Source organism: Mytilus trossulus, chromosome 2 (genome assembly GCF_036588685.1).
Source record: "Mytilus trossulus isolate FHL-02 chromosome 2, PNRI_Mtr1.1.1.hap1, whole genome shotgun sequence".
Lineage (NCBI taxonomy): Eukaryota > Metazoa > Mollusca > Bivalvia > Mytilida > Mytilidae > Mytilus > Mytilus trossulus.
This window is the reverse complement of record NC_086374.1, coordinates 80,642,584-80,668,841: the sequence shown is the minus strand read 5'-3', so window position 1 is coordinate 80,668,841 and position 26,258 is coordinate 80,642,584. Positions and strand designations below refer to the sequence as shown.

The 26,258-nt window shown below is 30.9% G+C and overlaps 1 protein-coding gene across 2 annotated transcripts; it reads right to left on the bottom strand.

Moving 5' to 3' along the window:
* Positions 1–26,244, bottom strand: LOC134708109 (nonsense-mediated mRNA decay factor SMG9-like). 2 transcript variants are annotated; one of them, XM_063568412.1, is made up of 13 exons: positions 26,016–26,244; positions 21,437–21,505; positions 20,049–20,172; positions 11,770–11,864; positions 11,389–11,501; positions 10,687–10,798; positions 8,796–8,891; positions 5,828–5,913; positions 5,189–5,283; positions 4,339–4,446; positions 3,283–3,393; positions 2,029–2,161; positions 1–412 (listed from the first exon to the last, which is right to left on the bottom strand). In XM_063568412.1, exons 1-13 carry the CDS (start codon positions 26,139–26,141, stop codon positions 334–336), a joined length of 1,347 nt encoding a protein of 448 aa, XP_063424482.1. In that variant the 5' UTR covers positions 26,142–26,244; the 3' UTR covers positions 1–333. The 2 variants fall into 2 exon arrangements, with proteins under 2 accessions (XP_063424482.1, XP_063424481.1); XM_063568411.1 differs by having other exon boundaries at positions 2,029–2,164; positions 26,016–26,243.
* Between the last annotated feature and the right edge of the window lie 14 nt (positions 26,245–26,258).

Sequence of the window (26,258 nt, the reverse complement as noted above, 5' to 3'; positions counted from 1 at the left end):
TAATACAACATATATTAACTGAATCTTTCATGACCACAACATTAATTTTCAATAGATGCATATTAGTATAAAGTTCTCTTTATCATTTTGTTTGCTTGAAGTCTGAGTTTTTTCAACAACTTTTTTTTTAATAACAGTCAACCAAAGCATGTTAATAGTATTCACTTTGATACTTTAAGATGGGAGTCTGAATCTATCACTTATTTCACTTTCAATGTCTTCTCTAAAGTGAATTTACATTGAAGAGATCATTTGCTATAAACTTGTAGTCTGTATAAATTTAGAAATCTGATTCAGTTGTAAGCTTTGTGCGCTTTATAACATTTGATTGTTTCAATGTAAAAGTCTATTATATTCAGCCATTAACTGAGACTTCTTTACAGCATCCCAAGTTCTTGCTGCATAATGAAACCTACAAATAGAAATGTACATACGTAAACAAAATGTAGATCAGACTCAATTTTTACTTTTGTGATGTCAGTAAAATGAATCAACAAGAAAGCATTCAGTATTTCAATTTGTTTAGCTTATTCTATCAAATTGTATGGATTTTAAAAATAAATGCAGCTATAATTAGGCTGAAATAAAACCTTTCATTAGAGGACAACATCCTTTTGTATATTAACTGATGTTCTAAACCCTGTTAATAATTGTCATCTACAGAATTAATAAAGAACAGATAATATGTGGCGTCTTTTCATTTTAATGTCCAAATGTATATCCAATGACTAAGATTCAATGAGCACCATCATCCATAACACTAAAAACATTTTTGGTTATCTTCAAACCTTGTTCTTGTATTTTAAGAAAATTGTACAAAACATAAAAACATACATGTGATCATAATTGAAAGTATAATAATAGACATGTTTTGGTCCTGTCTAAATCAGATGTAGTGGATGTGTTTCCCTCAGTTTTAGTTTGTTACTCAGATTTGTTTTTGCTTAATAAAGTTATGACTATTGAACATCAGTATAATACTGTTGCCTTTATTTGCCACTGATTGTCATGTAAAATTGAACAAGTTTCAAATGGGTCAATCAATAACTTTACAACCCAACAACACAAAAAAAACCCAACATATTAGACCATGAGACATGGGATCTTCAATAATGAACCTGTTTTTATACAATATGTCAAGCTCTTTAAAATGATGGTGAAAAACTGAACTGACACTACCATGAGGCTATTAAGAGCCTGTGTAGCTCACCTTGGTCTATGTGCATACATGTATTAAACAAAGGACACAGATGGATTCATGACAAAGTTGTTTTTTGATGATGGTGGTGTGTTTGTTGATCTTACTTTACTGATCATTCTTGCTACTTACAATTTTCTATATCTATAATAAACTTGGCCCTTTAGTTACACAGAGGAAAATATTTTGTAAAAATTTACAAATATTTACAAAATTAATAAAAATTGTTAAAAATAGAAAGGGCAATAAATCTTTGAAAGGTCAACTGACCATTTAGGTAATGTTGACTAATTTGTAGATCTTGCTTTGCTGAACATTATTGCTGTTTACAGTTTATCTATATCTATACTAATATTCAAGATAATAACAAAAAACAGCAAAATTTCCTTAAAAAATTACCATTTGTGGGGAAGCAACCCAATAACCCATTGTCCAATTAATCTGAAAATTTCAGAGCAGATAAATATTGACTATTTAACAATTTAACCCCTTGTCAGATTTGCTCTCAATGCTTTGGTTTCAGAGTTATAAGCCAAAATCTACATTTTACCCCTCTGTTCTATTTTCAGCCATGGTGGCCACCTTAATTGGTTGGCAGGATAACCGGACACCTTTTTTAAACTAGATACTCCTATGACGATTGTGGCTAAGTTTGGTAAAATTTGGCCTAGTAGTTTCAGAGGAGAAGATTTTTATAAAAGTTAAGACGAGGACGGACGACGGACGCAAAGTGATGAGAAAAGCTCACTTGGCCCTTTGGGCCAGGTGAGCTAAAAAGTGCCTTTAAGCATAATCTAGATAATAAACTTCAGATGAAAATAAATATTTACCAATTTTTCTCCGACAAAGTTGCATGTGTCAAGTGTTCCCTTGGCATGTAATAAATTTGTTGACGGAGAGAATTAATCAAGTTATCAAAACTTGGATATCCCCTGTAATCTGGTAACAGCATGGACATTGGATCTGCTAATAGAAGAAAAATGGATGTGATGATGGCTGAAATACTTTATTGTGAATGGCTGCTTTAGCTTAAAAGCTGCCTTGTTTGCTAGGACAACAATATAGTTGTTTTTTGTTTTTTTTTAACTAAAAAAAAAACCAATATAGTTGTTAATTTAGTAAAACCCTGTAGCTCATAACTGTGAAACTTATTGTAGCAACATTCCAGCAGCGCCTACATACAGATTATATATCTCCCAAGTGATACGATATTCTTGTGCTTGTATTTCCTATCATAATTTCCTTGATAGAGAATTGCTTCTCACAAGGAAGCTTTTAAACAATGAGTTCCAAATGGTGAAGTTGAAATCATTTTTTCATAAATTTTACGGACACCATCATGAGTTGGTTGACCGTTACAGGAGAACCATTTCACAGATGATATTGGATATGTTCTGTATGTAACCTAACAAATTATACTATTTACCGGATTTGTAATAACATAAGCAACAGGATGGGTGCCACAGGTGGAGCAGGATCTGCTTACCCTTCTGGAGCACCTGAGATACCCCCAGTATTGGTGGGGTTTGTGTTGCTTAGTCTTTAGTTTTGTATGTTGTGCCATGTGTACTATTGTTTGTGTGTTTGTCTTTTTCATTTTTAGCGATGGCGTTGTCAGTTTATTTTCAATCTATGAGTTTAACTGTCCGTCTGGTATCTTTCGTCGCTCTTTTATTTTATTTTTTATAAATTGATTTATGTCTCTTTTATAAAACACTATACATGTTAACTTTTCATTATTTAGAAAATATACAGAATTCAAATACAAAATTTATATAAGGTTAATTTTGATTGAAAAACATGAAAAAATATATAGCATCAATTCTATGACTGAGGCCATTGGAGTTTTCATCAATTACTGTGATGAAAAGGCTGCAAATTATCATAAACTAGCTTAAATTTTCGATCACCAGCTTAATAAGTTTGACACCTTCAAATAAGCAACTGATACCTGTAAAGATTAAACAATAATGTTTCATTAAAAAGTTCTTGTAATTTTTTTATTTTTTTTGTGAGAACATTTGATATAGTTTTAAACATATTTATTTATAGTGGATTGTGAAACATTTGTAACAAGCCAATACCTTCTGTTTTCATATCATCTATATTTGGTAACAAGAACAAGTTGACATCTAAATCAATTGTTTTATGATTTAATCCAGGAATTATTTTACCATCAGCCATAGTTACACCTTCTGAAATATAGAAAGTATATTTTTTTTTAAATTTCACTGAGACAATGTTAAGATTTGAAGTGTAGATGTAACAAAAAAGCCTTCAGTTTGAGGGTTTTATTAATTAAATGACATCATGGTTGACCATGAAGTTAACACATCAAGATTGTTCATGTAAAAAAAGTAGTGCTAAACATTACAGAGTAATTTTAAAAACATTGAAATGCAATGGACTACATGTTGACAATTGTTTGATTGGAGTTATCTACCTTAATTTATAATTGACAAACTTGAAATTTTGTTTTAAATCCAATATATTCATGAATCATGAACAATTAGTGTAGGTTTTTTTAAAAAAAAAGTTCTATCAACAAGTATGGTTATATGCATGAATATCATTAGTATATAAATATAATTAATAAATTGCTTGACATAAACATATATTTATTGTCTATATAAAGTACACACTGGTGCATTTTGTTGTTTTAACTCTTTAAAGAAATGCTAAATAAACCAAAGGGACATTTGGCTTTTTTTTTTTTTATTTCTTTTGTTCTGTTGTTGTCCCTTTAACACTTTCCCCATTCGGAAAAAAACAAACTTACAAAAAAAAGACCAAAAGACAAACAACAGTTTTCAAAATACAACACAGAAAACTAAAGACTGAGCAACACGAACCCCTTAAAAAACAGGGAGCATCACAGGTGCTCAAGTAGGGCAACAATGGAAAAATAAAGGTAAAGATGAAATAAATATCTTAAATCTAACACCAAGCAGGTGAATCTTAAATCCTTATCCAGAATCACTGTAATATTGATTGATTGATTGTTGGTTGCTTTACGCCGCATTAGCACAAAAAAGCTATATCGCAGCGATCACTGTAACATATAATTTGTTTAACTTGATGAAGATAAATATATCTTTTTCTATGCTATGAAATTAATGGTTTTCTACGCTGTTATTTACCTAGTATATTTAATTTGGATGTATCAAAAGCCTTCTTTAGTGTATACTGCATACTGCCATAACTCTGTATACTAAAATCATCTCTATTGGCTTTGTTTAATATAAACACTGAAACAAAATCAAAATACATTTAATATTGGATCACATATACACTCAACCTATCTTTTCTCTACAGAATAAGAATAAATAAAATATATGATTGTAACTAAGGCAATCTAACCAAATATTTTTACTTCAAGCTCATTATTCTCTTATCTGCTAAGTCATACATTTGTAGTTATAATCAGAAGAATACAAATTTCATGCAGTCATAGTTAGTCTGCCTGTAATCCTTGGTTAGTATGAATATTTCAATGGGGGACAAAGACAAATTTGCAAAAATAAATAATCTTTGACAATCAATTTGGAAAAGAAAATGACAATTTTTAAGTGAGTGATTATAAACTTAAGGTAAACATTATTTTGCCCAAAATCATTATCTCTTAATAGATGCATGAGTATAAGTACCTGAACTGAAATTAAATACTTCTATATTCTTGTACACTTTACAAAGACAATAACGTTGAGCTTTTAACAAAAGTTTATGAACATTGCAGAACACATCCTGAATTAATTCTTGATTACAAAATTTACCAAATTGATACCCCATGAAAATGACTTGTTTGTTCGCATCAATCCCTTGTTGACTTGTCATTTTTCTAGTAAGCTGCTGGCCTTGTGGTCATAAACTCAATTATTGTACTCAGACTTAGAAATTAACTATCAAAATACTGGATTTGGAGTTTCAAGTACAAATTTTGTACTCCAAGTATTTGTTTGGTAAAGTTTTCATGCTGAGACATCAACCTACCAACATTAGGGAAGTAATCAGCATTTTCTTCTGGAGAACTATCATGACTAGTTGATGGGGTCGAAGGCTTCAACATTTCTGCTGTTTGTAAAAACCTGCAAGTTAAAACAAGATTTTAACATCAATTTTTTTTCACTTTAAAACAAATTTCAATGAATTCTTAATAAAAAAACCCAGATTATTTCAAAGTCAAAAGCAACTTATATTTTTATTTTTCTGCAGAGTTGTAACTGGCCAACACCAAATTCACTTTCCCATATTACTTTAAACCAACATATTTTCACTGATACTTTATTTATCGTTGTGCCAATTCTCAAATTAGCTTGATGAGGTTAAGTAAGGAAGAATCTCAAGTTTTACATATTTGGAACGATTTATATTCACAATATTTTTCTACACCTGAAATTCGCGCAAATAAATCAATCAAAAAATTAGTTGGTTTACAGTAATTAACGTATAAAATAGTAGTTTTTGACATATTTGTTTAATGAAAGAATATATATATCTCAAATAAGCGTTTTGTCATGCATCAATCTGGCATGCAGAACAAATTCCAAAGACAATATATGAGTATCCTACCTGAGTAAACTGGTATCTGTAAACCAGTCCTGTTCAACAATAGTTATATGAGTGACCTACCTGAGTAAACTGGTATCTGTAAACCAGTCCTGTACAACTACAATTATATGACAAACTGTCATCAAAAAAGCTGTCTGTTGAAGTGCCTGAAATATAGAAATGATATTCTAGTTATTCATAAAATACAAAGGATTGAAGACTTTTATGATATGTCTTGACTATGGAAGATGCTACTACAATTCAATACTTTTAACAAACTAAACTTAAAGAGTAATCACTTCTACATATCCTTTCCTCCTTTACCAAAGATATTGGAGTTAAGACCTACCAATGTGAAAACAGCCAACAAATTAAATGTTTTCATGTACATTGTGCTTATAAAACACTCTTTTAAACCACATGTTTGTCCATAAAAAACTAAATATTATTTAAACTTTGTTGTGTTTGGATAGTTTGAAAGGGATTTGTGTTTCTTTGAAAAAAATCTTTGGGATATAGAAAATACAGCACAGTGAATAGAAAAAGTTTCTGCCCCATGGTCAGATTGTTGTCTCATTGACACTTTCCAAATTTCCATTCTGTCTCTATTCTATATCACATTATTAGATACTCAAAATCAATCTCATGCTTCTGAAAAATTAGGCTTTATAGCTTGCTGGTCCGTGTGAGCCAAGGTTTCATGTCCGTGTGAGCCAAGGTTTCATGTTGAAGACTGTACTTTGACCTATAATGGTTTATTTCTACAAATTGTGACTCAGAGAGTTGTTTCATTAGCACTCATACCACATCTTCTTATTTCTATTAAAATCGTATACTTTCTGGGATATGACATTAATGAAGCAATATATATTAAACATAATTTGGCAAAACAACAAAAGACATTTTTCTTTGTATATTCTTTTTTATCAATTTTCATGGACATATTTTACTGCTTTTCAAATTCATTCCAATCAAGATGTTATCAAAACAACATATTCATTGATATTACCAATCTAATGTGTGGATGTATATCATTCAGAAAACAGTAAATACAGAATTTAATAAAGCAAATCTTCACAAATAACAATGTAAGAATTAATGTAATTCCTCTTCACCTTAGAAGTTAGAGGAACTAAAATAATATTGTCAATTATTCTGATATTGCAATTGTAAAAGCCGGTTTCCTGAGGCTTTTAGTAAATAATAACTAAACTTCTGACTAGGGTTCTGTACTTTTATTTCAGACTAACAAAGTTCAATTATAATGGTAATGTAACTAAAGCCCTCACATATCGTGTAAGTGGCACATTTCCATGTAAACCATATTACACAGTACATCGTTAATACAGTAAGGTTTAAATTAGTGTGGTCAACGGTTAACCGGTTAACCGGTTAATCGGTCGAACGACCGAATACCGAATACCAAAAACGCTAACCGGTTAACCGGACTTTTTTCAATTTTGATAGATATGATATAAATGTGTGTTGAAAATCAGTTAATATTTATGTTTTATTTAAAAATTGTCGTCGTGGTAATTAGTTGGACGGATCAATTGTCCAGTATATTGATTGCTATTGTTAATCCTAAAAACATTAAATTAATTAGAGTTCGGGCAGGATCTTTATGAAACATAATTAGTAAACATGTTTTTTTAACAGTAACATTAAATCAGTAATGAGATTTAATTTTACTAATTACTTCATTATTTCGTTTACGATCTAATATTGTGTAAACCTAAATTTAAAAATGCAACCTCCGTAGTGCAGGAGTTAGTCTTACTTTAAACTTAAAAATTGTGAAATGCAACCAATGTGAATGTACTCAATGTATACATGAAAGTACGAGTAACATGCTTAAAGAAAAAAAGAAAACACAGTGAAGAAACAGGTCGTACAGCATGTGCAACGACATATAGTTGTTAGATTCTGTGTCATTTTGGTCTCATGTGAAGAATTGTCTCATTGGCAATCATACCACATCTTATTTTTTATAATTAATCTTTTCAAATTGAAACACACCCCATAATTTTCGGAGACAAGAGAAAAGGAAAGAATAATCGGTGTCAGACATATGACATATTCAATTCTACGAGATTTTTTTTTTGATTTTTTAATCTGAAGATGGTACAAACGCTATAGTGGATACGGTGCATTTGATAATTAAAAGTCAAACTTCGCCAGGAATCCTTACAGACAAGCCTTACAATGCTAAAGGAAACCCTTCAATTCTAAAAGCGTATTTATGACTTGGATGAAAGGTTGTCAAATTGAAACTCATAACACATCTTATGTCTATGCGTAGGGTTCTATTGACAAGGCTTTCAAACACCAACTTAAATTACCGGTTAACCGGTTAATCGGTCGAACGATTATCCGAGTAACCGGTTAGGCAAAAGTGTACGATTTGACAACACTAGTTTAAATATACCTTATAACAAAAATGTTTTATTATAAATCTTTGTTAAGCAATGTTTATTGTTTATAGTAAAAATCAATATCAACCTAGATATCTATTTTTAGTCTTGTATCGATTTACTTTTATTCAATTAACCTTTAAACATGACAACATTCTTTCGGTCCACTCGACACTCATATTCATTCAATTTATATGTAAACTTTATCTTCAAATCATTATACCAGATTTAATAGGTTATTGAAGTATTATTTTATATGATCGTAAGATTCAACTCTTCTTATGTTATAATGTTATAAATTATCTTGTTATCATAATTGTAAGTTTTGTATTTATCAGGCTAGCCGTTTAAATAATAAATAAGAGTAGGACTTCATATTTTTTATTTGCTGTAAAAATTAAAGAAAGTATGTATAACTTTAGTAAAAAGATCCCTGAATGACAGTATGTACCAAACATGATATGCCTTCAGCCAACTACTTGTAAAAATGGTTTGTGAGACTCCTAAAAAAATTCTTCGATCTATGTAAAAAAGTCTTTTCCTCAAATGCTCTTTTTAGCTAGTATGTTTAATAGTGTTGAGATAGACTTTTCTGAAAACCTTTTTTAAATAAAACAAAAGAAAACAATACTTACTTGTATTTCCATATAGTTCTCTACTGTTGTAAATTCTGTGGAGACTTTTTTGTCATTTTTGATAAACTGTTCTAAGACTGAAGCACTCAATATAGGCTGCAATACATATATAGTTTATTGAATAAATGCACATTTTTACCCATATGGGTTGAAGGCATTCATACATCAACATAACAATTTTACAATACATCATACCAAAAAAAAAGAAAAAAAGAAAAAAACATTATATACACATATGTATCTATCATGCAGTTGTTGAGTCCACCCTCCTCAGTGACCATGACTTTTTAACAAATGGAGCAGCATACTGCATAATTGACGGACAGGAAAGACATAAAACCAATTTATCCAAATTATCCATATTATCTATATCGGAATAGATATTTCTAACTTTCTGCAAAAATTCAACTCTCAAATCTTTATTTTTTGTACATGTAATTCAAAATCGTTCTTCATCATCTATTTTATTTAGACAACAATGTTGACATAAATGTTTTTCCCTTTTTATATTTTTGTATCTACCCCTTTCAATTTCCAAACTGTGGTCACTCAACCTGAATTTAGTAATTTTTTTCCTTATTTCAAAGTTATTCTCTTAAAGAATGACAATACAATGACAATACAATTACTCTTTTATTATGATTACATATAAAATGATTTTAATTTAATACTGAATTTGATTTTGACAAGGAAAAAACTTTGTTCAGTACACTGTGATGATAAATGTAGACATCTGTGGGATGCAGAAAACAGAAATATAATATTATATATTATGTACAATATATAGGCAGCATGCATCTTGAGGATGTAAGAGTTTTGACAGTTGACAAGCACTTTTTATATTGAATCTAAAAACTTCTTGTGGTTAGTCTCTAACAAAGAATTAACTTCTCCCCCTGCTATGCTGTGGAGAATTTTGAGTTTAGCATACTGTACTAATAAACATTATTGAATGTGATTTTTTTAAGCTTTGATTGAGGTTGTTGTAATGTTTTATACTGAAAGTACTATGGAATTAGTATGATTTGTAGGATACCAATTACAGTGGAATTTGCAGTTAAATAAACAAACCACAAATTTAAAATGTTCATTGAAGTTCATATTTTTTAAAGGCTTGTTTAACGCAAGGGTACTAAATTGCAACTATTTAGCAAAAATTGCAACAGAAATCTTACAAGATTTTCTAGAGACTAAACAATTTGTATTTTTATGATTTGATAGTATGCACGTCTTTCAACATAAGTAAACATATTTAGATATAACAAAATGTTCACAGTATTTATCAACAGATGGACTCTTTACTGAAAAAGCAAAATGTACCAAAAAGTCACCATGTGACGTCATCAAAACGTCATCTTTTTACAATTAGCAAATACAATAGGTTATAAGTATCCATTTCGTAAAATATGAAGAATATGCATAGAATAATATCCAATTGTTCAAAATATTTGAAGAAATTAAACAAAATCTCCGTTATTAGACTTTTGACAATGTGAATTTACGCATGGATGCAATTCGGGTACTCCTCATTACGGAATCATGGATAGTTTGGAGGTTGATTCAAAGTATTCAAACCCATTTTTTTATGACTCAATATGAATTAAAAAATCAAATTGGTGTACCTATATACTAAAGAAGGATAGGGCTACAAAATAAACACAGTATGGACATTTTTTTCTTGATCCTAAAAAAATGTAGGTAAAAAAACTGTCAAAATAGGTGCAATTTGGGTACTGTCACGTTACACACTTTGACAAAAAAAAAATAATAAAAATTTACCTCACTCCACAAAAATAAATGAAACCACAGAAGATTAAGATATTTCAATAGGACTTAGTGATACCAGCTGCTTCGTGAGACCAGCTATTTCAATGCCTCCAGAGTGACATACCTGAGTATCTAAGAATATAACTCTCTGTCCAGTAACAAACATATCTATACCATCAGTCAGGTGAACACACGATTCCTGGCAATCTCTATTTTGAGGTGCAAATATGTAACTTCTGGAATGCATAAAATTGAAAATCTTTTTTTTCATTAATATTACTAAATTGATTGGTTGAAAGACTGGTGTTGAATGCCACTTTCAGCACTGTTGTGCTACTTTGTGGTTTTTATTGGTGGAGGAATCCTGACTTCCTAGAGAGAACCACCAACCTTCCTTCTAGTCAGTATAAACTGGAGTGGAGTCCACCTTGAATATATCAGTATTTGTTAAATCAAATAAGTAAATAAATTTGATCTAAATTTATTAACATGGAAATGAATAGTGTCTTTGACCACTTAAATGTAACTAGCTAGGGTCATTGATATAACCCTTAGAGAGGGGTTTAGTTTTTAAATTATGTACATGTATTTGAGTTACCATCCCATGTACCAGACATCTTCTCATACTTTGGAATATCCATTCATATCTGAACAAGTGCATATTTTGTCTTTGGGCCAGCTGAAGCACGCCTCTTCGTATGGGATTTTCTTGTTGTATTGAAGACCCATTGGTGGCATTTTGGCTGTTTTCTGCTTTTTGGTCAGGTTGTTGTCTCTGGCACATTCCCCATTTCCATTCTTAATTTTATTTATCACTTTAAATTACCTGAGCGAGTCTTCAGGTGAGTTTCCTGCCAATAAAGACAAAATGGTGGATTTACCTACACCTTGCCCACCTATTACACCAATGACTAGGAAATCTGTCTGATCAACTAACATCTGTAATATATATATTCATTAAATAACTTTTGAAAAAATTAGTCACTTTAATTTTGTATGTACATATATACATGATTATTTAATTGTTTCAATCAATATGCAGCAAGGATCAACATTTTTCACAAGCAACTTATACATATATCTGAAGGAATAATGTAAAAAAACATCATGTATATTTGCATGCATATTTTTGATAACATGAATAATAGTTTAATATTATTTTCTATAAATTGTACACAACAATTACCTCAACCGCCTAATATCTTACCTCCATTCCAGTTTCTATCCAGTTCTGATTATCGTCCACTAGTTTGACAGGGTGTATCATCTCTGGAGGTAAAGCAAGTCTGCTCTGACTAGAACCTGTAAAATTACTTTGCTTTAACAGTGTGATCTTACTAGTATAACAAGTCTACTCTGACTAGAACCTGTAAAATTACTTTGCTTTAGGAGTGTGATCTTACTAGTAAAGCAAGTCTACTCTGACTAGAAACTGTAATATTACTTTGCTTTAGGAGTGTGATCTTACTAGTAAAGCATGTCTACTCTGACTAGAACCTGTAAAATTACTTTGCTTTAGGAGTGTGATCTTACTAGTAAAGCATGTCTACTCTGACTAGAACCTGTAAAATTACTTTGCTTTAGGAGTGTGATCTTACTAGTAAAGCAAGTCTACTCTGACTAGAAACTGTAATATTTCTTTGCTTTAGGAGTGTGATCTAACTAGTAAAGCATGTCTACTCTGACTAGAACCTGTAAAATTACTTTGCTTTAGGAGTGTGATCTTACTAGTAAAGCATGTCTACTATGACTAGAAACTGTAATATTACTTTGCTTTAGGAGTGTAATCTTACTAGTAAAGCAAGTCTACTCTGACTAGAACCTGAAATATTACTTTGCTTTAGGAGTGTGATCTTACTAGTAAAGCAAGTCTACTCTGACTAGAAACTGTAAAATTACTTTGCTATACGAGTGTGATCTTACTAGTAAAGCAAGTCTACTCTGACTAAAACCTGTAAAATTACTTTGCTATACGAGTGTGATCTTACTAGTTAAGCAAGTCAACTCTGACTAGAACCTGTAAAATTACTTTGCTTTAACAGTGTGATCTTACTAGTATAACAAGTCTACTCTGACTAGAACCTGTAAAATTACTTTGCTTTAGGAGTGTGATCTTACTAGTAAAGCAAGTCTACTCTGACTAGAAACTGTAAAATAGCTTTGCTTTAGGAGTGTGATCTTACTAGTAAAGCATGTCTACTCTGACTAGAAACTGTAATATTTCTTTGCTTTAGGAGTGTGATCTAACTAGTAAAGCATGTCTACTCTGACTAGAACCTGTAAAATTACTTTGCTTTAGGAGTGTGATCTTACTAGTAAAGCATGTCTACTATGACTAGAAACTGTAATATTACTTTTGCTTTAGGAGTGTAATCTTACTAGTAAAGCAAGTCTACTCTGACTAGAACCTGAAATATTACTTTGCTTTAGGAGTGTGATCTTACTAGTAAAGCAAGTCTACTCTGACTAGAAACTGTAAAATTACTTTGCTATACGAGTGTGATCTTACTAGTAAAGCAAGTCTACTCTGACTAAAACCTGTAAAATTACTTTGCTATACGAGTGTGATCTTACTAGTTAAGCAAGTCTACTCTGACAAGAACCTGTAAAATTACTTTGATTTAACAGTGTGATCTTACTAGTATAACAAGTCTACTCTGACTAGAACCTGTAAAATTACTTTGCTTTAGGAGTGTGATCTTACTAGTAAAGCAAGTCTACTCTGACTAGAAACTGTAAAATTACTTTGCTTTAGGAGTGTGATCTTACTAGTAAAGCATGTCTACTCTGACTACAACCTGTAAAATTACTTTGCTTTAGGAGTGTGATCTTACTAGTAAAGCATGTCTACTCTGACTACAACCTGTAAAATTACTTTGCTTTAGGAGTGTGATCTTACTAGTTAGGCAAGTCTACTCTGACTAGAACCTGTAAAATTACTTTGCTTTTGGAGTGTGATCTTACTAGTAAAGCAAGTCTACTCTGACTAGTACCTGTAAGATTACTTTGTTTTAGGACTATGATCTTACTAGTAAAGCATGTCTACTCTGACTAGAAACTGTAATATTACTTTGCTTTAGGAGGTTGATCTTACTAGTTAAGCAAGTAAACTCTGACTAGAACCTGTAAAATTACTTTGCTTTAGGAGTGTGATCTCACTAGTAATGCAAGTCTACTCTGACTAGAAACTGTAAAATTACTTTGCTTTAACAGTGTGATCTTACTACTAAAGCATGTCTACTTTGACTAGAAACTGTAAAATTATTTGGCTTTAGGAGTGTGATCTTACTAGTAAAGCAAGTCTACTCTGACTAAAACCTGTAAAATTACTTTGCTTTAGGAGTGTGATCTTATTAGTAAAGCATGTCTACTTTGACTAGAAACTGTAATATTACTTTGCTTTAGGAGGATGATCTTACTAGTAAAGCAAGTTTACTCTGACTAGAACCTATAAAATTACATTGCTTTAGTAGTGTGATCTTACTAGTAAAGCAAGTCTACTCTGACTAGAACCTGTAAAATTACTTTGTTAAAGGAGGTTGATCTTACTAGTAAAGCAAGTCTACTCTGACTAGAACCTGTAAAATAACTTTGCTTTAGGAGGATGATCTTACTAGTAAAGCAAGTCTACTCTGGCTAGAACCTGTAAAATAACTTTGCTTTAGGAGGTTGATCTTACTAGTAAAGCAAGTCTATTCTGACTAGAACCTATAAAATTACTTTGGTTTAGGAGTGTGATCTTACTAGTAAAGCAAGTCTACTCTTACTAGAACCTGTAAAATTACTTTGTTAAAGGAGGTTGATCTTACTAGTTAAGCAAGTCTACTCTGACTAGAAACTGTAAAAATAACTTTGCTTTAGGAGTGTGATCTTACTAGTTAAGCAAGTATTCTCTGACTAAAACCTGTAAGATTACTTTGCTCTAGGAGGTTGATCTTACTAGTAAAGCAAGTCTACTCTGACTAGAACCTGTCAAATTACTTTGCTTTAGGAGTGTGATCTTACTACATGTATTAGTAAAGCATGTCTACTCTGACTAGAACTTGTAAAATTACTTTGCTTTAGGACTGTGATCTTACTAGTAAAGAATGTCTACTCTAACTGGAACTGGTAAAATTACTTTGCTCTAGGAGTGTGATCTTACTAGTAAAGCATGTCTACTCTGACTAGAACTGGTAAAATTACTTTGCTCTAGGAGTGTGATCTTACTACATGTACTAGTAAAGCATGTCTACTCTGACTAGAACCTGTAAAATTACTTTGCTTTAGGACTGTGATCTTACTAGTAAAGCATGTCTACTCTGACTAGAACCTGTAAAATTACTTTGCTTTAGGACTGTGATCTTACTAGTAAAGCATGTCTACTCTGACTAGAACTGGTAAAATTACTTTGCTCTAGGAGTGTGATCTTACTAGTAAAGCATGTCTACTCTGACTAGAACCTGTAAAATTACTTTGCTCTAGGAGTGTGATCTTATTACATGTACTAGTAAAGCATGTCTACTCTGACTAGAAACTGTAAAAATTACTTTGCTTTAGGAGTGTGATCTTACTAGTTAAGCAAGTATTCTCTGACTAAAACCTGTAAGATTACTTTGCTCTAGGAGGTTGATCTTACTAGTAAAGCAAGTCTACTCTGACTAGAACCTGTCAAATTACTTTGCTTTAGGAGTGTGATCTTACTACATGTATTAGTAAAGCATGTCTACTCTGACAAGAACTTGTAAAATTACATTGCTTTAGGAGTGTGATCTTACTAGTAAAGCATGTCTACTCTGACTAGAACCTGTAAAATCACTTTGCTTTAGGAGGATGATCTTACTAGTAAAGCAAGTCTACTCTGACTAGAACCTGTAAAATTACTTTGCTTTAGGAGGTTGATCTTACTAGTAAAGCAAGTCTATTCTGACTAGAACCTATAAAATTACTTTGCTTTAGGAGTGTGATCTTACTAGTAAAGCAAGTCTACTCTGACTAGAACCTGTAAAATTACTTTGCTTTAGGAGTGTGATCTTACTAGTAAAGCAAGTCTACTCTGACTAGAACCTGTAAAATTACTTTGCTTTAGGAGGTTGATCTTACTAGTAAAGCAAGTAAACTCTGACTAGAACCTGTCAAATTACTTTGCTTTAGGAGGTTGATCTTACTAGTAAAGCATGTCTATTCTGACTAGAACCTGTAAAATTACTTTGCTTTAGGAGTGTGATCTTACTAGTAAAGCAAGTCTACTCTGACTAGAACCTGTAAAATTACTTTGTTAAAGGAGGTTGATCTTACTAGTAAAGCATGTCTATTCTGACTAGAACCTGTAAAATTACTTTGCTTTAGGAGTGTGATCTTACTAGTAAAGCAAGTCTACTCTGACTAGAACCTGTAAAATTACTTTGTTAAAGGAGGTTGATCTTACTAGTAAAGCAAGTCTACTCTGACTAGAACCTGTAAAATGACTTTGGATTATCACAATGTATTTAAACATAAAACTTTCTTTGGATGGTTTCTTAAAAATATTCAAATGGCATTCACTGGTCATGCTGGTAGATGTATATTTTTGTATCATAATCTAGATTTTGTCAAAATTACTAATAAAAACATTTAATGCTTTTTAAATTTTCATGATTTTGATTGGCTTACAGCAATATTGTGCCATTCTGAAAGTAACCTTCATTTCAAAAATGAAAAGTAACATTCATGATGACATGTGTTTCCAAAATAAGGTGTGCAGGTGAATAAAACAAAAAGTTTAAAGAAATCATGTTTTCATGAACCTAGCAAAAAAAAGTAATTACATGTAAAAGCATTAAATGTTACTTTTCATTTTTGAAATGAAGGTTACTTTCAGAGGTGTCTTCCCGATTGTCCCACTTTTTGAAATTACAGGTAAAAAGGTAATGAAATTTTGTGGGACAATCGGGAATATGTTTGTGGGACAATAGGGAAGTTTAAATGTGGGACAATTGGGAACTGTTTTTATAATGATTAATTTGTTTGTATAGCGTGTAGCAGTTAATCAAAGATTACTAATCAATGTAACTTGTAAAATATGAAAAAAAAGAACAAATAATAATATTTACATACTAAGTATTTTATTTTGCTCATAGTAGGTACAATTGAAGTATCATGTAATATAATATGAAGTCTTTTATAAAACAACAATTTTTTTTAGTCTAAGATGCATATTTTTCTTAATTATTTTTTATTGGCTTGGAACTCGCAGACAGTACTGCGAGTACTCTCAGATCTGTACTTAGTGTCTTTGTTGTGGTGATGTCCCAAGCCAGGAGCCTGTAAGTCAGTGGTTGTCGTTTGTTGCCGTGTAACATATTTGTTTTTCGTTCATTGAATGAATGGATTTTATTTGCAAAAGCATATAGAACATGCTATGGCAATACATAATATATACATAATGTGACAAAAGACTGGTAACAGAGAACAATACAATAATAACATACATAATGTAGCTAACCAATAATATCAGATCTAGCTTTCCATGCACTCTTTAAATAGTTACAGAGCTTAATTGTTAGAGATCTAGAATTAGCTTTCAACAAACAAGATAGTTTAAAAATAGTAGGCGATGAACAATAATAGCGTGGCAAAAACAATATTCTTATTGCCCTATATGCTGGACATACCAATACAAAATGAAATTCGTTCTCAACACATTGCATATTACAACATACACAAAGACGCATTTCTCTTGGTATATCAGAGAAGCGACCAACTTCAACATTAAGTTTCAATGTACCACTTCGTAGTTTTGTAAGAATGTTACTATTATTAATGTAGCCAAAATAATTTTCAAGACAAAAATCAAACTTTATGCTTCTATACACACTTAATTTCTCACAGTCACATATATCTGCTGACCATTTTTGTAGATATTGGTCTTTAATGCATGTCTTTATAACATCAAACGATATGTCAATATTATTCTGATCAATCCAAATATCCAAATATCCAAATCCATTATTTGTACATGAATTATGCCTTAGTTTTCTCGTCTTACGTTAGTCATTTTGGGGCCTTTTGTAGCTATGTGGTATGGGATTTGCTCATTGTTGAAGGCCGTATGGTGACCTATAGTTGTTATTTCTGCGTCATTTTGGTCTCTTTGGGAGAATTGTCTCATTGACAATCATACCACATTTTCTTATTTCTTATGAAAGTCTGGCTCTTCTTTATAATTGGTGAAGAGTCCTGTTGACTGCAAAAACAATGGGAAAATTGGAAAAACAACCTTTAATAGTGATTCTTGGAAAGGCTGATTTGGAAAAATTCTAGACAGCAACAAATTTAGAGAAAATAGATGGGGGTACAAGAAATGATTTTACCAGAAGCATGTGCATCCCATATAAAAAAAATCCTTCAAATTTCTCAAATATGTATTTTTTTCAATCAATTATAACAAAGAAGTTGAAATAATATGATTTGTGTTCTAAAAATAGAGAAAATTCCAAAATTGACTAAGGGGACGACCATTTGATATTCTGGGGGGGGGCCAGGAGGATTTGTTTTTGATCGGTTATTTATTTTTGTAAAATGAGAGGACAGATTATTCATTTTCTGCACTTTTGAAGCAAGATTTTTCATTTTCATTAAAGCAAGGGACTGATTATTCATTTTCACAACTATATTTATGATATTCGAAAACATACAATTTTAATAATATTTGTTAATTATGAAAAATACATGTAGTCAAGTTATTGTGTATCATTTAATCAAAATTAATCATTATCCCCTGCAGAAATTTTAAGATTCAAGATTTTATTCATAACCTCAGACATATACTTGTGTACAAGAGGACAACATATACAAACATATTACGATAACACATAGCGAGACAGGACAAACGAAACACAAATACATAGTATATTATAAAAGACCATTGGTATAATTAGATTAAAAGTATTTTTTTTGAAGGGTTTTGGAACCGCTGAATGCCCAAGAAGCTTAAGACCTGCTGAGTTATTTATTTTCAATACATTCCAAGTCAGGTAATTTATTTTCACACTACCAAAGAACAAACCATTTATTTTTGTAATTATCAAGGCTGAGTTATTTATTTTCAAAATCCTCCTGGCCCCCCCCCCCCCAGAATATCAAATGGTCGTCCCCTAATTGAAAAATTGACAGAATGGTCAATTTGACACAAAAAAGGCAATAAAATGTTATAAAACTTTCTTATATTAACACCTACTTCTAGTTTTTTTTTTAAAGTTAGATCTATTCAGATTGGTCCACTCTATCTTTATTGAAAGTATGAAGAAAAAAAAGTTTAATTGTAAAACTGTGATTTTTATCATGATAATAGCCCAAAAAAGGATAACATTTGATGAAAACTGAGAAAATCATCAGAATTGGGTACTTTCAAATGGCTGTAGCAAAAATAATTGCACCACCATATGATTTTCGTCACCAAGTCAGGTTCAATAAAAAAAAGTTTAATTCAAGACCTTAAAAGATCTATTTCATAAATCAGAAATATTATATTTTTTTAATCAAAAGTGTATCAATCTAATGATTTAAAACACCCTTTTTTATACTTTTATAAAATTAGTATTTAATGTGCAATAATTAATTCTTGTTTATTTAGCAAAACAAACAACAGTTACCTTGTTTATCTAAAAAAAAATTACTACATAAAATAATGTGGGACAATCAGAACTTTTCATGTGGGACAATCAGAACTCTAAAATTTAAAAAAGTGGGACAATCGGGAATAAACCCTTTCAGAATGGCACAATATTGCTGTAAGCCAATCAAAATCATGAAAATAAACTATTTAAAAAGTGTAAATGAAACCTACATTTTATGTAATTATTGTAATATGATAATCCATACAACTACACTTAACCAAACTCCTTTGAATTTTGCAGAAGTTTTGATAGTTTTATCTAATAAATAACTGATGAGGTGCTAGATTAAGATTTTAATTTTTTTTAAATCTAAATCTTCAATCATACAAATTTCATTTGTATCTAATGAATGTTCATTTTTTCATCTATCACTTTTACATAGTTTTCAACACACTTAAGTGCTTCAAATGATTAATTAAGAAATATTATTTTCTTATCAGCTAAAATCAGAAGGAATCATCTTTTAAAAATAAAATATATATTCACCTCAGGAAAAATTCTGAGAGTTTAATATATATATAAGATTTAGAACAACTCATGTGTACCTTAAAAGAAAGTTTCCAAGGCAAAATCAATGAGGTAGGTTTGTGACAACATGCAAATTCTTGTTTTTTCAAGTTTTTTTCTAGCATTCATGTATTTATCCACCATCAACAGTTAAATTTTTAATATTTAAAATGCTTGGCAAGCCACTTGCTTTAAATAGAAAATATAACTTTCTCAAGTGGATAAATATTGACACACTGAATATAGAATATATATTTATCAACCTCATAAAATATAAATAATTGTATAATAAGGTTAAGTTTAGATTTAGAAATAAGATATTCTCTTAAAAACAAATATTTACTGTCAGAGATGAGTGTTTGCTGTGATAAATGTCTGTGTAACTGTGGAGTAGTCTCCCCTTCATCTTTCCTCACCATGACAACAGGTTTATCTTGTGACTTTGTTGTTGATACTTGACTCAGTGTCTACAAAAAGCAAGTAAATTAGCATAACTGAAAAATCTAAACATCTACATTTGTACATGTAGCTATCATTCCAAAATAATGGTCTCCATTCACTTTGTAAACAACAGTACTGTGATAAACATCTTTATATCCATACATGCATTGAGCACAGACAAACAGATGTACATATTTATGGCTGTTAAAGTTTACCTCCAAGGTACATCCATAAGTAGCATAATATATGTTAACTTCACTGAATTAAAATTGATATAAGATTACCTAAATCATTTGTAGTGAATAATACAGAATTATTAATTGGCTGTGAGATAATCATGATAATTAAAATCAAATTTAATCAAATGACTTTTAAAAAAGTAACCCCATATTTTTTAAGTGCCTGTCTTATTCAGAGGCCTTCAAGTCTCCAATAATTCTTATTTTGATAAATTGTTTTGGCAAAAATCTGGCATTGGTTTTCTTTAGCTTATGAATTGTTCTACATTTTGTGCCTTTCATAGGTTCTATACTGTATGGATTTTGCAGAAATGTTAAAGGCTGTACTGTTTACTGCTGTTGTTTACATTTGTAATCATGAGGGTAGGAATGCCTTTTACCATCAGGCAGAAACCAGCAATTTTCACCTACCATTATATAATTATTGCTAAATTGGTTAAAATTTTACTGTGATTCCTAAAAATATCCTTATCTTGAATCATCAGACTCGGAGGTCTAAAATAATAATCAATAAATGAATTTTGTGTATTTACTGTCTTCTGATTGGTTAAAATTATTAGTTTTATTTTCAATGTTGTCAATTTTTATGGCGACACACACCCACTCTGACATTGTGACTTCATACGCCAACATGTGTGTGCGTTGTTATTGTCAAGATAAATAATATAAAAAGTTCTTTGAGCCTAATTTTTGATAGAAATTTATTTATAATGAATGGCAATAACTTTTTTTGATTTTATTGAACCATAAAACTAATTTTTGACTCTTCACATTTTACATTATCCGCTTCGCCAATTATTCAATGTGAAGAGTCAAAAATTAGTTTTATGGTTCAATAAATTCAAAATAAATAATAGCAACTGCCATTCATTAATAAACCTATTTTTGGATAAAAGTTAACACTGGTCTCTTAAGCACAAGAAATTGCCATTTTCATTTCTAAACACATAATCCCTAAAAATTGTCATGATTATTAATTTGCCCTGATTTCAAACTGGTACGAACATTTTCTGATGTTCTTAAATAGTTATCTATACATCATGTACATTACCTGTTCCTGTGATGGCTTTGCTAGAATAATTGGTGGCTTAGCAACTTCAGGTGGCTCATATTCCCTTTCCTGTTAACAAACAAGAAAAAAAAGTAAGTGATGGCTTTGCTAGAAAAATTGGTGGCTTAACAACTTCAGGTGGCTCATATTCCCTTTCCTGTTACAATGGTTAACAAACAAGTCAAAATGAATAATTGGTGGCTTTGCAACTTCAGTTGGTTCATGCATATCCCCTTCCCTGTTAACAAACAGATCAAAATGGTAGGTCAATGTATGTACATGTAGCAATCCTTGTGCAATACCGGTACATTGAACAGTCAGGGTGCTTCTAAAACAAGTGATTTCATTACCACCTTTTTCAGTGATTTGATAAATTCAGTTATCCCCCTTTTAAGTGATTTTGGTGTTTCCTTTGATCTTCAAATGCTAATTTCATTGATTTTCCATATTTTCACAAACTTTTCTATAATTTTCCTATATACATGTAAATGTAGATCAATTATCCCTTTTTCTATGAATATTAACTTCACCAGTGCGCTTGGGCAGTAAGTTTCAGTGCGCTTAAGCTTTTAAAAGTACCCTTGGGAATTGTTCTGTTATTTTTTCCAGAAAATGCATATTTTGAATAAATTGTAAAAACTGACAGGCTTATCAAGCAAAAGACAATTTTAAGATGTACATGGTTGTTTTTTCAATGGAATTCTTGTCTTTTTACTAATAAAAAAAATCAAGCTAATGTGAGAAAAATATCAAGAAACAGTTATAAACACTTATTGAAGTGATCTTCTCAAATTACTTGTTTCAGTAATTTTAAAAAGTCTGTGTCTATTAATAGATTTTTTATTTCACAGACAAAATCACTTAAAGAAGTGATTCTAAAATCACTTGTCTAAGTAGTACCCCTAACTGTTTAAATGACACAATCTTGATTTATAAAAGAGTGGACACACAAAAATGTCTCAAAATATTAATCTACTAAAGTAAATAGCTAAATGATCAGCTGACAGCCTTTGACATGTGTAAAATTATTATTTATCATATACTTAGACTAAATAACATATGATTTTTACCGTATGATAATAGCGTTAAATTAAAGTATTTTCCATATTTTTCGAATTGGTGCTTAGGGGGCTGATATGAAAAGTTTATCACATGCTTCGATTGTTATCACATGGCTTTTCGTAATGTTATCACATGGCATTCCGGTGATACTCGTCAAATTCCAGAAAATTCACCTCAATGCTACGTTTACAGTAAAAAACATTACAAAGTAGTGTACAAAACAATTATTTGAATACTGGAAAGTATATTGTGTAAAACAATTAAAATAAATTGAAAAAAATAAATAAATAAATGCATTTTTTAAGTTTTTCTAAAACATAATTTAGAAAGTTACTTTAAAAAAGTAGATTTTTCCAAACAATGTTCATTATGAATATTGTTGAATTATTTTTTTGTCGACTCGTCCATATTAAAATGTGGTTGTTTTTTCTCTGTTGAGGCATATGATAGAAAGATTTCATATTGAATGTATAAAATTTTGGGTCCGACGTCCGTGAACTTTTTACTCTTTCAACTTCTTTTCGGGAACCACGTAAAAGGATCAATATATGAATCTGTTATTTTTCTCTACTGTTGAAGCATATGATAAAAAGATCATAACATGTCATTTTTCATATCGCATGTTTTATCAGCCCTCGGTCAATATCAGCCCTCGAGCCATGCAGCTCTTGGGCTGATATTGAATCTAGGGCTGATAATACATGCGATATGAAAAATGCCATGTAATAATCTGATAATATACATGTATTATACACAAAAAATTATAATAAATAAGTAGCATACAAATTAGTTTAAACACTTTTTTTAACATATTTACCCGTATAAATTTATCATGTTTATAGTGGATTAGGAAACAAGTTTTGCAACTTATATTCATCCCTTTCCATCATTTGTCCATACAAATGTACTTTTACTTAATTATATTAGTTTTACCTTTCGGGTTAGTATATATATCTCTATTTCTATGAAAGGCAGTGTTTAGAAATGTTAAGACTGTCTTAACTAAACCATTGGAATTAATATTTAGAAACTAAGTTGACATACTCCATGTACCAAATAGTCAGTCAAAGATATAACTCTATAGGGTTATTACAGAAAATAACTTGCATGTGTTATTACAGATACTTTTCCTTAAATTTTCTAAATCTGTAATAACATATGTTTGTTCTTTGTAAAATTATTTAACCTATATATAGTGGACTCTAGGGAACTCTTGAGACTTTGCGGCAGAAACTAAATGCATAGCCTTAATAATTAATTTTTAAATTGAATTAATACATTTTTGATTAACCATGTGGTAAATTAATGAGGAATTAACTTAGCTGTGATTTATGTCTGAGCAATGCTTTGAAGTGATATCATATAGAGAAGCTGTGATAACACCCTTTAGTTATTACAGGCATATTTTTTCTGTAATAACATATAGGTATACTATTCAAAATTGGAATACTACATGTATGAACTGTTACATCTTTCAATAGTTTTAAATAAAAGTATACATAAAGACAATATTAATAGCTATAGAACTTGTATACATTTTAACTAAACTTATGATCTACATGTATATTGTCCCTTTGAAACATGTAACATGCGTATGCTATCACAGTTCTTTGATTTTTTAGTCCACAATAACAAATGTATGTTATTTTCCTGTAATTACCCTATAGGGTTATATCCCTGACTGATAGTCATATCTATGTATATGTAGAGGGGGAAAGTTCCTATGGTATCTTGCATAGCAATGAATAGTGAGTGATTTGAGTGTGAGAAAGATATGCATGAGCTCTCGGGTCGATCCGGCCCCACGTTGATCCGGCCCAAATGTAAAGTCGATCCGACCCCAACAAAAAATATTTTTATAAGGAACAAAAATAAAGATATATATTAATTGTATTTCATAAACATGTATGATTTTTATTATAATGTAAAAGGTTTACAGTAAAATAAAAAAAAAAAGGTCCTTTGAAAATAGATGAGTATAAAACAACTAGGTTGATTATTTTTTTTAATTACAAGTTTTTAAGATAACGAACCCCCCTTGGAAATTTCTGGCTGTGAGCCTGCACTTTATTTTTCTTTTAAGTTCTTAAAAGGAGTAGGTTCAGTAATAAGACCCTTTTTTGAGAAATGTTGTTTGATTTGCCGAATCCTTTCTAGAAAAGCTAAGACAGAATGCAGTTGATTACGTAACTTTAATTAATCAGGATTTGATTGAATTAAGTGATTACGAGTGACATTACCTTAGTTCACAATCATCAAACAATTGTTGAATAAACAAACCAATAGACTAATGATTTGATTAAACAAGTCATTATGATGAGTTAAATTTTATAGGTTCCATTGGACTGTAAATATTTATTTAGCTATATATTCTGTGAAGGAACTAAATAGAATAAAAATCACCATGACATTCCAACTTATCATGGAAAAAAGCCTTCATATTTTAAAATATTTTGGAGCTGCTATACAAACAGACACAATAACACTAGAGTCATGTTCGTATCAATTTAAAATAGTTCTTTAAGGTTCATCATAAGTAATTGAAAAATATGGCCGTTTTTACACCTAAAAAATTACTATGAGTACAGACAAACTCAGGTACATCCAGGAAAGTTTAAAGGCATGGCAGGAACTAGATATATAAAAGTTATATGAAGTCTACGTTTCAGAAAATTAAAAACTTACCTGCATTTTGATGTGCATTTTTTTCCAGTCTGCAGAAGATAGCAAAATAAGCAAACACCCGAGTTTCATTTGATACGGTCCACTCAGTTACACAGTTTAAACCTGTTAAAACACCTATAGATTGTTTACAGGTGTCTTTGTCCATTTAAATCAATACTACTCACAACATTGATTATATGAGGGGAGCTTCTCAATCGTTTTCACTACTTAGTTAATTTTTGCACCTTCTGCAGGAACGAAAAAAAATGGATAGCAAAATCTAGAAAAGTTTATAATTTTCTGAAACATAAAATGCTTTTAAAACATTTAAAATTTATATATCTAGTTCCTGCCATCCCTGAAAACTGTTGCAGGTGTATAGGTTAGTCTGTACTCAGAGTAAAATTTGGGGTGTAAATACGGCCATTTTAGCCAAAAGGTTATGATGAACCTTAACTGGTACTCCAATACTTCACTTACATGTTGTCATTCCAACACTGTTTGCAATTTCCATTTAAACTATTAAAACTTGTCACAAATTCCTTCAAAATCAATATAGTTTATCCATATTTTATTATGGGGCCGGATCGACTTGGGGCCGGAACGACCGGATACCATGCATGATATGTGCTGATTCTGAAATGTCCAAAACAGATGCCCATCTTCTGAACTGTGTGCTGATTTGTCTAGAATTGCGAAGTGTCTTGTTACCACAATGAGCAATGGTTCTGTTACTAGTTTGAAACCTTGACTTTGTGTGATTATAAATACAAATTCAGAAATGGCTACAGTCATTGACAGTGACTGCCAGGACCAAAAATAAGTGGCATAATTAATTTATCTTTCAACATACTACTTTTCTCCCCCTTCCACTTGGCAACATATCTCGTCTCCTCGGGCGTCGTCTTCCACCAACGCCTCTGTCACGGTCACGGTCTCGATCTGATCGATGGTCTCGATGATCTGAAGCTTCTGACATGTTTTATCGCTGAACAAATTCTTAATAAGAAAATAAATTCACCAAAACATTTTGATAGGAAATTCAGAAATTCTAAAAAATGGAAACATTGTCGGAAAAGGATTTCCGGCTTTGATT